Raw genomic sequence first — 12322 nt, forward strand, 5'->3', positions numbered from 1 at the left:
GTGTGCCAGGCACTGTGTTAAGAGCTCTTACAAATATCTCATTAAAGTCTCACAACAACCCTGGGAGGCAGGTGCTATTGTTATCTTCATTTTATAGTTAGGGAAATTGAAGCAAACTTTTTTTTTTTAAAGTAACTTGCCCAGGGTTACATAGCCAGTAAATATCTGAGGCTAGATTTGAACTCAGGTCTTCCTGACTCCAGGCATAGCACTACTGTATACCTAGTTGCTTCTAATTTTTAAAGTTCTATGAATTTAGATTGGAGGAAAAATTACATCTTTGTGCTCACTAACTCTGTTACCTTTGTAAACCTATGTATTTTATTTATACATTTAAAAACATTATCTAAGAAGGGGTACAAAAGCTCCATCAGAATGCCAAAGGAATCTGTGACATAAAAAAGAGTATTAACCCCATATTAGAGGAAAAATGAAATTTTTGTGCTCCTATGAATACTGTTGAATACTAGAAGGATCAGAGCATTCTACTTTTTCCTAATTGCTCCCCAGCTTGCAATGATTCCCTGTTGCTGACCACAGCAAGTTTTCCTTCCAAAAAGCCTCGGTATGAGGGTGTATTTTTTTTTTAAATTTTCTCCAAATAGTTCTCATTTTGATCCTGTGATAGTGATACTTTGTCAGGCACTGTCATTCAGAATCCCACTGAATCAGAGAAATGATTAGGAATTGGAAGCAATCTCAGAGGTCATTTCACCTCTTAGGTATCCAGCCATAGCATGTATGAGAAGTGGTAATGGCCTCCACTTGAAGACTTCCTGACATGGAAAATCCATGATCTATCCCAGACAGCCCATCTCACTTCTGGCTAGTGTGACTACTAGCAAATTTTTCTTCACATCAAGCCTAATTCTCCCCAATTGGAACTTCCACCCCACCCATCCGAGATCTGCCTTCTAACACCAAGTAGTCTCAGGATCATAAATCTTGAGTTGGAAGGGACATCTAGCCCAACCCTTTCATTTTATAGTTGGGGAAACTGAGACCCAGGGTGGTGGAGAGACTTGCCCAAGGTGGCTTAGGATAGTAAGCATCAGAGGCAGGGTTTGGACTCACGTCCTCTGACTACAGAACCACTAATGTGCTTTCCCCTATTCTATGTGGCGTCTGTAACCAGAACAAATGCCATCCCTTTTGCAAGTGATATTCTTTGTAGACAGTAGACCTTTGTAGACCTGCCCATTCCTCATGTCCCATCTTCTGTTTTCTAGGCTGAGCATTTTTACTTCCTGTTGGTTAAAGTCTCATTTGGTCTCTTCTCTATTTTGGATTCCTCTGCTTTTCGAAGCCTTCCATGATTTGACCCCTTTATTTCTCACTTTTTCACAACATGTACTTATGTACTTTTTACTATAATTGAGAGAGTCTTTTCCCTGTCTTCTGCCAAGTCTGCTCATTCTCATCTCTGCTTATACTGTTCCCCTTGTCTGGAATGCCTTCCTCACCCCTCTGTGCCTACATAAAAATCTACCCAAGGTCTATAGCCCAACTCACCTTCTTGAGGAAGAACCCTTCTAACTTCTCCCACTTCAAATGACCTCTCCTCAGTTCACAAGTCTTATCTCTCTAAACAGGCTGTAACTTCGCTGAAGGAATGGATCCCTCTTCTACTTCTCTCATATAGCCCAACACTTTCCCTTTGTCTCGCCCAACCACCACCCTGGAGCCCAACACAACACTGGGTATTTATTAATTATTAGCTTATTAGCATCAACAAAGTCCCAGTCAATTGAGACTTCCTTCCTCACCTCCTCCTCTTTGAATTTCTAGTTTCCTTCAAAGCTCAGATCGAGTGCCAAGTTTTACACAGGACCTTTCCTGACACTCACAGCTGCTAGTGCCTACCATTGACCCCAAAAGAATTCCTTGTGTTTGCATATTTTTATTTGTTGTTGTTCAGTCCTTTCAGTCTTGTCAGACTCTTCATGATCCCATTTGAGGTTTTCTTAGCAAAGAAGCTGGAGTGGTTTGCGTGTCTTTTTCCAGCTCATTTTACAGATGAAAAAACTGAGGCAAACATGGTTAAGTGATTTGCCCAGGATCATATAGCTAATAAGTGTCTGAGACCAGATTTGAACTCAGGAAGATGAGTCTTCTTGACTCCAGGCCTGGCACTTTATCCATTACGCTGCCTAGCTGCCCTGTAGATTTGTATACTCATACATTTATATGTTCATGTTACCTCCCCCAAAAGAAGGTAAGTTTCTTGAAGGCAGGTACTGTGGTGGGTTTTTTCGTTTGTTTTTGTTTTAGCATCCCTAGCATGGAGCACCTATGCCTTGCACAAAATCAGCACTTTAAGAAATGCTGATTGATTATTAACTGCTGGAATGGTCAAGATATTTGTGACAAAGTTTAATAAGCCAGCCTTTGGAGATACGGATCATTTTTGCCAATACTAGGCAAGTTTCCTAAAATTAAAGTCAAGTGGAAACCTTACAGTGACCAACATTATTCCAAGTTTCAATTGTTTGTACCTCACATGCTGATTCTGAAGATTCTAAATCATGCATTGATAGCCTTCCCCCTAGAACTGCCTTTATCCAGCTGCAAAATCAAAACCTAGTACTTTAGGTCAAAGACAACAGACATCAATTGAAGGTAAATTACGGTTGAATTTCTGGGGGATCACGTTTTATAGCTAAACAAACACCAAGAGAATTAACTGAGATTTGTGTTGTTACAAGAAATGCCAGAGGAAGTGCAGTATGAAGCATTAGCCACCCATTGTAACATTTTGCCAAAAAAAAAAACCACCTGATTCATATGACACTATCGTAAGGTTCAGTATTAAAGTCATTCAAAAAAAATTCCCATTTGGATTTTTAGCCCTGGGCCTTGCTTTGTGGAAATCTTTTGATGGGTTTTAAATAAGAAGACAATAAAATATCTTCTCTTGTCATTGAAGAAAATACTATTATTGTTACAACATGACATACCATTAGTAAGTTTCCCATTATGGGAGAGGACTTTTAGGTATGGATTTATGGAAAACATGGAAAAAAGTTGCATAGGTAAAGATGAGTTATCTATTGTTATCTACAACACTGGTGGGAATATCCACTTGGATGAGATTGTAAATCCATCAACGTATCAAAGTAATAACTTTCAACCTCATGCCAAATGATTTTTTTTTTGATTGAACATGTGATTTCACTGGTCTAGGGAATTCCAGGGAAGGAAATTCACTCCTGCAAATGCAGGTCCATACCTGCTCTGCAATATACAGTCTTGAAGAATTCCCTGGGGGATTGAGAGGTTGTTACTTTGCTCAGGGTCACATATAGCCTTTTAAGAGTCAGAGAGTGGGACTTATACAGGGTTCTCCCTCACTTTGGAGGGACTTCTATCCATTGTACCAAGCTGCTTTTCCACATACTGCACTCATCATGATAACAATAATTTCCTCACACAATGCATTTCATTTGCTTTTATTACTGCTAAGCTGCAGTGCTTGGCAATGAACCTATTAATTATTTTGACAGAGAGCACCCAGTTAGAGTACTAGCCATGAACCTTTCTGGGCATAGAGAGAGGAAAGAATCTCACTTTATTCTACCCTGTTTATTCTGTAATTTTCTCTCCCTTAGTTACAGTTTAGAATTAATTATATACTACCAGCAACAGAGAAATGCGACCTAGCACTCTTAAAAGTGGAGTGGCAAGACAATCTGGATTCAGACGACCAGGGTTTGAATGCCAATTGAACCACTCTGGACCTCAGTTTCTTCACTTGTAAAATGAAAGTGTTAGCTTAGATAAGGGGTTCTTTACTGGGGATCCACGAACTTCCTTGAAAAAAATTTTGGTGGGGGGCAGCTAGGTGGCGCAGTGGGTAGAGCACCGGCCCTGGAGTCAGGAAGACCCGAGTTCAAATCTGGCCTCAGACACATAACACGCACTAGCTGTGTGACCCTGGGCAAGTCACTTAACCCCCATGCCTAGCCAAAAATAAATAAATAAATAAAAATAAATAAAAAAAGTTTGATAACTATATTTCAAGATAATTGGCTTCCTTTGTAATCTTCATTATTTTAATTTTAGGAATTTAAAAACATTATTCTAAGGAGTCCATAGATTTTGTCAGACTGTTCAAAGAATACGTAACACAGAAAAGGTTAAAAACCCCAGGTAGATGTTCTTTAAGGTCCCTTTGAATATGAAGTCCTATAAATCCTATGAACTATTCCCCTCTTAAGTGATGTTGCCACTGGTCGTTTTATTTCTGTTTCTAATTTTTGTGTTTGTATGCCCTTTGCCCAGCACAGTGCCTGGCTCATAGTAGGCATTTAAGTCTGCATGTTGGAGTCAATCAAAAGCATTTATTAAGGCCTGCTGTGTGCCAGGCATTGTGCTAGGCCCTAGAGACACAAAGACAGAAGTGAGCCAGGCTCTGATCTCAAAGGAGCACAGGGAACACAGTGCATGCATGTATTTAGATATAGACTGGGGCAGCCAGATAGCAAAGTGGATAGAGCACCAGGCCTGGAGTCAGAAAGACTCATCTTCCTGAGTTCAAATCTGGCCTCAGATATTTGCTCTCTGTGTGACCCTGGGCAAATCACTTAACCCTGCTGGCCTCAGTTTCGTCATCTGTAAAATGAGCTGGAGAAGGAAATGGAAAACCACTTCAGTATCTTTGCCAGGAAAACTCCAAATAGGGTCACCAAGAGTCTGACACAGCCAACAACAACCCCTGGCTTGGCTGAAACAAAGTGTTTAAGAAATTAGAGACAGAGAGATAGGGGCCCAGATTTTGGAAAGCCTTGAATGCCAGGTGAAGGCACCTGGATTTTTTCCCCTGCCTGAATAAATACGCTTTTGTAATGTCTTAGTAACAATTCTGCAAGAGACAAGAACTGGGCTTAATATAAAACATCTATGAGCAATTTCCTTTTCAATTTCCACATATATTACTGGTCATATCTAGAATAATAGCTACTCTCTCCTCCTACAGACTGCCACAGATTTCAATTCAAAAAGGTTATTCTAATGTAAATGCCATCGTCCTTCTCCTTTTATTCACTTGGAAACTTTACATCATGACAAATCTCAGCTTTGACTGACCTTGCAGAGTTCATGCCCGAAAGAATGTGGTGGCTACACCAAAATTCTGCCACTTCCAAAGTTCACACTTTAGGATGAAAGACAGCAGATTCTGGGCTAGCTGAGACAATTTTAGTTACTTGTAAGGTGGATTTCTAAGTTAGCTCAGATCAAAACCAAGAGGCAGGTAGGTGGAGCAGTGAATAGTGCTGGGCCCAGAGTCAGGAAGACCTGAGTTCAAATCTGGCCTCAAGACACTTACTAGTCATCCTCTACCCCAACTTTTTGGCTTCCTCGATTTCTCTTATGTGTTGTCTTCCTGCATTTGAAAACAGACTTTTCGCCTATATGCTAATTCCTAGTGCTTAGAACAGTGCCTGACACAGTAAGCACTTACTAAATGTTTCCTGACCAACTGACTTCATCACTTCCTACTATTCTTCCCCAAATAAAAAGAAATTTGAAGAAATAAAAGATTTGATTTTGTAGAGATTGCCTTTTATTGAGAATTTTGAGACAGCTAAAATGTTGGGCACCCTAGAACATGGTGACTAATGATAATAAGAATAGCTAGCATGTTTATAGCATTTTATGGTTTGCAAAGCTCTTTACACACACACACACACACACACACATACACACACACACACACACATTATCCCATGTGATCGTCACAACCACCTTTTTGTTGTTATCCTCATTTTACACATGAGGAAACTGAGGCTGAAGGAGATTAAGTGATTTTTCCTAAGGTCACATGGCTAATAAGTTTCTAAATCAGGATTTGAATTTAGGTATTTCTGCCTCTAATTGTACTACCTAGCCACAAATCCAATAAAATGAAATTTAATAGGCACAAATGCAAAGGCTTATATTTGCTTTCAAAAAACCCCCAAATCAATAGTTTCACAAATACCAGATGGTGGAGAACTAGCTAGATAGCAGGTTATCTGAAAAAGATCTGGAGGTTTTCATGGAGCAAAAGCTCAGGATGAGTTAACAGTATAATGTGGCAGCAAAAACAAAACCCCAGACCAGGAAATATGATCTTAGACCGTAATACCCAAGTTAGAGGATGCAGGGTTTGGGAGGTGATGTTCCCACTGTCTTCATCAGATTACATATGGAACAATGTGCTTATTTCTAGGCATCATATTTTAGGGAGGACATGGATAAACCATAGTATATACAGAGAGGTAATTAAGAGAGTACAGAACCTAAAGATCATGCCATGAAAGGACTATTTGAAGTTAAGTCAAGATAACAATCTTTATTAGGCACACTCTATGCACCATCACTGAGGGGAGAAATCATTGTGGAGACGGGGTCCACCTACCTCATCACCACTGGCAATGGTGATCAGATAAGTGTGTAAGTCCTGAAGGTGGCACCATCCTCCAGCCCATTGGTCCTGCTTCTGGACTATCCTCCATAGCCATTGCCCAATGAGGCAACTCCTATGGAGAAGAGGCTGACCACCCCACCAACTGCTGGCCAATTGCTACTCACAGGGCAGGGCTAGGAGAAGCTAGGGACCCTGAGGAGGAAATGGGAGGAAACATATGCCAGTCAAGTATAACCATAACCACCACCCTATTGACCACTATCTCCCTAAAGACCTTGATGGAGACAGCCCAGGATGACCCCAAGAGCTGTAGAGCAGCAATGTTTCCTACTCAGTGCCCTCAACCATTATCCTGGAAAGCAACTCTTGTGGAGATGTATTCTGGCAACCGGTCCTTCAAGTGTTATTGTCAAATCTATTGAAAATCAAGAAAATAATGTTCTTGTCACCAAAGTCCTTGGCACATCAGAAACTGATATGATTTTTATCAGTTGAAGTGACATTAAAAAGACACATTGCCACCTGCTTTGCTGCTGCACACTAAGTACCATGAAACCCCTCTTTTTAATTTTAATTTTTTTTAATTTATGAAATAAAACAAGCATTTCCTTGGCACATAATAAAAAAGATGATTGCACATGAAACTGCAAATCTGTTATGAACAACTTGCTTATTCCTTTCAAATATATAATAATGTCACCATGAAAATTTTTTTCTTTCCTCCTCCCCCATCCTAGAGATAGCTACTATTAAACACAACTAGGTATATGTATGTATGTATGTATATATGTATACATACATACACATATATACATAGACATAGATATAGATATATATGTAATATATATCTATATACTTCTATTTATCAGTTCTTTCTCTGAATACAGATAGTGTCTTTCTTCATATGTCCTTTATGGTAAATTTCAGTATTTATAATAGTCAAAATGACTTATTCATCCAAAGTCATTCTTAAAACAATATTGCTGTTACTGTATACAATGTTCTCCTGGTTCTGCTTATTTTGCTCTTCATGATTTCATGCAAGTCTTTCCATGTTCTCCTGGTTCTGCTTATTTTGCTCTTCATGATTTCATGCAAGTCTTTCCATGTTTTTCTAAGGTCATTGAGCTCATCATTTATTGTAGCACAGTAGTATTTCATTACAATCACATACTACAACTTGTTCAGCCATTCCCCAACTGATGGGCATCCCTGCAATTTCCGGTTCTTTGCCACCACAAAGAGAGCTGCTATAAACATTTTAGAACACATATAGGTCCTGCACCCTAAGAAGCACAGGATCTTTCTATCTGACTTGTAGCTGAAACTTTCCCATGTATTATCTCCCACATTAGCTCCTTAAGAGTAGGGCCTGTCTTATTGTTCTATTTGTATCTCCAGTGCTTAGCACAATGGTTTGCATACAGTAAGTACTTAATAAATGCTTCATTCATTCATTCATTCATTCATTCATTCATTCATTCATTCATGTGCTAAGCGCTGTGGATACTTAGGCAAACCTTCCCCCTCCACCCCAAGTCCCTGCTCAAAAGTACTTCATTATCTAATAATAGAAAAGGCAATATGCAGGCAACTATGTACAAATCAGATATACTATACGGAAGCAACTGTAGATTATCTCAGGCAGCCCTCAAAAGCCCAGTAGAGGAAACACTAATATTAAGGAGGGTAGCAAAAGGCTTCTTGTGGAATGTGGGGCTTTAGCTGAGCTATGAAAGCAGCCAGAGAAGCTTAGAGGATGAAGTGAGAAGGGAGAGAGTTCCAGGCATGGGAGACCACTAATAAAAATGCTCAGAGTTGAAGGATGGAGTGTCTTGTTGGAGAAATGGCAAGGAGGTCAGTTTCACCAGGTTGCAGAGTACGTGGCCTTACACTCAGGGTGTAAGGCCTTATACTAGGGTGCAAGAAGTATGAAAATGTAAGAAGGGGGCAGGTTATGATGTGCTTTAAATGCCAAATGGAGGATTTTATATTTGATCCTGGAGGGATTTTATTGAATAGGGAGGTAGCATGGTCAGACTTGTACTTTAAGAAGAGCTGTATGACAGATGAGTGGAGCATGGATGGAAATGGGGAGACACTTGTGACAGGAAGACCAACCAGCAGGCTATTGCGATAATCCACAAGTGGGGCAGCTAGGTGGTGCAGTGGATAGAGCACCAGCCCTGGATTCAGGAGGACCTGAGTTCAAATCCAGCCTCAGACACATAACACTTACTAGCTGTGTGACCCTGGGCAAATCACTTAACCCCCACTGCCTGACAAAAAAAAAACCAAAGCAATAGTCCACAGGTGAGGTGGAGTGTCCCTATGCAAGGTTGGTGGCAGTATCAGAGGAGAGAAGTGGGCATACCTAAGGTAGAAACAACAGAAATTGGCAACTGAGTGGATATTGGGAGTGAGAAGGATTAAGGAGTTGAGGCTCACACCTAGGCTGTAAACCTGAGTGAAGGAAGTTCTAAGTCAGAAAGCCTTGGTAGTTATTTGAAGAATTATCAGGTGGACCTTGACCTAGATGTGTTCTATTTGGTTGGAGGGAGCAAAATTTGAGTCCATGTGTTAAAGTTACAACAAAGTATTTTTTGGCTTGATATGAAGAATAAAAAACCCTTCCTAACTTAACCAGAATTATCTAAAATGGAATAGGCTGTCCCTGGAGATAGAAGATTCTCTCTCATGAGAAATCTTCAAAGGGAGGCCTGGTGGCTACTTCGTGGGTATATTGTAGAGAGGATTCTTGTTCAGGGTCAGGTTATACTAGGTGACCACCTAGGCCCTTTCCTGGTCTAAGATTTTATAATTCCATAATTCTGTAGCATTAAAACCCTGCTGTCATACAGATCAGCTAAGAAATGAGAAAAGCCTATGATGGTGAAGTTAAAATATAATAATTTCTTTTGATGATGACTGTTCCACAACCAACCCTCTCCAATGCCTTTCCATTCTTTTGAACTCAGTGGGAAATCGGGGTGATGCCATCTCATTGACCATGAACTTTGGAACTAAACACTCGTAAGAGCCAGGATGAGCAAAGAACAAAGGGGAAAAACACATTTCGCAGATTGCTGTTTTCTAGTGTCATTTTTCAAGCGTGGTCAGGCAGGTCCTTCTCAGATGACACAATTCAGTGTCTCTAGGAACCTAGCATGCTGTAATTGTGACGCTCACCATTCCCTTTTACAGTGTGAGTGACCGCAAGGTCAGGCTGCCCTCCAAAGCCCAAGATCAGGTCCAAAAAACAGTAACCAGGCTCAGAAACAACTCTGAAGACCACAACCTTTGAACTGAGGGGCAGGGTTAACTCCCACCAGATTAGCTCCAAAGTACATTTTATTGCTTGCATAGCAAAGAATTTGAGAGAGCCTCGGGCTTGTAATAATATAAAACAGTGGGAAAAGCCCTAGATCTGGAGGCAGAGGACCCGAGTTCAAATCTTAACTCGTGTCAGATACTACTTGGGTGACCCTGAATAAGACGCTTTCCCTCTCTTGGCCTCAGTTTCCTCATTTATGAAATTAGAAGACTGGACTAGATGGTATCTGAGGTCCCTTGTGGCTCAAATCTATGATTCCATGCCTCTCACACTGACAAGTCTAGAAATAATAGTAATGATGATCATAGAGAGGCAGTGTGGGTGGTGGACAGACTGCTGGGTTTGGAGTCAAGAAGATTTGGGTTCAAACGCTGCCTTTGGAATTGCTATTTGTAAGGTCTTTTCTGGTGGAGGTGAAAGCCACCAATGAAACATCTCAAAGACTAGTAGCAAGTTATTGTTTTTCAGCTGTTTTCAGTTGTGCCCAACTCTTTGTGACCCCATTTGGGGTTTTATTGGCACTGGAGTGGTTTGTCATTTCCTTCTCCAGCTCATTTTATTGATGAGGAACTGAGGCAAACAGGGTGAAGTGACTTGCCCAGGGTCACCCAGCTAGTAAGTGTCTGAGGCTGGATTTGTCTTCCTGACTCCAGGCCCAGTGCTGTCCACTGCAACACCTAGCTGCCCCAAGTAGCAAATAAGAGAGTGTGAACTCCTTAAGGGTAAGGATTGAGGTTTGTTTTTATCTTTCTATTCCCAGAACTTAACACAGGGCATGCCACAAAGTGGACAGTTAATAAGCCCTTGTTGGAATTAACTGAATTGAAATACAGTAGATCCCATGAATCTTACCCTGACAAGTCTGAAAATGATGGAGATGATAATGGTTGTCACTATGTGCATTGGAGATTTGGAGAATCCCCCTACAGGGAAATTATCTCACAGGTAATTGAGAGTTTGTTATATGGAAATAGACTTCAGAAGCTGCAAAAAGTGAAGACGGGCTTGGGAACATGAGTGCTCCAGGAGACTGAACATAAGAAAACATCTTCCATACCTTTTCTGCAAGCCAGCCTAGATGTCTGATCTCTCGGCTCCCAGGGATGCCACTTTTCCCCAGCTGCTCTTTGACCTCTGCGATGACCCTTGTAAGCAGGTCGCTAACGTTGGCATGGATGGCATTGAACCACGCCTGGGCCGTGGCTGAGTCTTTGCTCCGCAGGATGACAGTGTGTTTAGCATCGGGTGAATGGATTTCAAGATGTCTGGAGAAGTGAAGGGGAAACCATTAGGACCTTTCTAGGCAGCTCTAATCCCCAAAGACCAAAGGGCTTCCTACCTTGATCACATAAGCTTAAACAATTTCTCATTTTCTACATTATCAACTATTACCTTAGTGAGTCCAACCTTGTTTAGCCATTTTTTTTTTTGGAAAAACAGTTCTGTAACTAAGAAAACCTGGCTTTCCTAACTGTTACTTCAGTTTAATAAGCATTTTTTCAAGTGCCTGTTTCATATGGAGCACTGCGCTAGTGGGTGGTGATACAAATACCAACATAAAACAATCCATGTCCTCTTGAATTGCCTGGCTTTATCAAGGTTTATAAACTAGTAACTGACATTAATTTTGTCCTACATTCTTGTTCAAAATAAGGGGTTTTGAGTATATGCTGAGAGCACCACATGACCATATGACCACAAACTCAATCCTGCTGCTCAGTCAGTGATAAACAACAGTTCAATTCTAGGATCAAAGGAAAGCTATCTGCCCATCTTTGTGGACCCTGGCTATGAGGTCCAGGGAACTTTATCCAGCTTCTGATCATTTGCCAAGTGTGGCTGAGGTCAGCATGTGAGGTTAGGAAAGAGCTAAGAGTAGAAAAAATATGCAGGGATGGTGCTCTATTTGAACTCAAGTGGTAAAATTCTCTTTGAGATCTCAAAATTCTAGGAAGGAAGGTTGAGGTTTGGGGGTAGAAGGAGTGGCAATCTATCAAAGGCATGGGTTCTCAGGCAGGTACTTCTCAGTGCCTGCAGACACTCAGTACAATAGGTCATTCATTCATTTATTCAACCAGTATTGATCAAGCTTGTACTCTATGTTAACAATAATAGTAGCTGCTGTTTATATAGTGCTTTAAGGTCTACAAAGTGCTTTACACACATTAACTCATTGATTCCCCCACCAACCTTGTGAGGGTACAATGATATGTGACCTTCTCCATGAAGGAGTTCAAAATATAGCAGTAGCGTGTTTAAGGGTTGGGGTTAGGTCAAGGTTCTGGAGCGTAGGTTGGGAGGAGAGGCATTTAGCCTCATCCACTTCTGCAGGTAGATTCATGTAGAATCATTGAATTTTAGAGTTGGACGGTACCCACCTATTAGGTTATCTAACCCAATATTCCTCCAATTATTCCCTCTACAGCAACAGAGACTGGTGGTCATCTCATCTCTTCAGGGATTTGATTCAGGAATACAGTCTGCAATTCTGTTAATTAAATCCTTTTTGCTTGGGTTTGGTTTTATTTTTTATCTTATTTTTAAATTTTCCTACTTGAGCTCTAAAATTCATGTCTAAG

At 40.7% G+C, this 12322-nt stretch overlaps 1 protein-coding gene across 1 annotated transcript in view; it reads right to left on the minus strand.

Annotated features, from left to right (window-relative positions):
• SNTB1 (syntrophin beta 1) overlaps positions 1 to 12322 on the minus strand; it is a 298747-nt gene that overhangs the window by 105793 nt on the left and 180632 nt on the right. Inside the window, exon 3 of the mRNA XM_020964943.2 lies at positions 10801 to 11008. Coding sequence (XP_020820602.1) covers positions 10801 to 11008 — 208 coding nt within the window. The remainder of the gene's footprint in view (positions 1 to 10800; positions 11009 to 12322) is intronic.

This window comes from Phascolarctos cinereus, unplaced genomic scaffold, assembly GCF_003287225.1.
Source record: "Phascolarctos cinereus isolate Bilbo 61053 unplaced genomic scaffold, phaCin_HiC Scaffold_4;HRSCAF=312, whole genome shotgun sequence".
NCBI classification, from domain to species: domain Eukaryota; kingdom Metazoa; phylum Chordata; class Mammalia; order Diprotodontia; family Phascolarctidae; genus Phascolarctos; species Phascolarctos cinereus.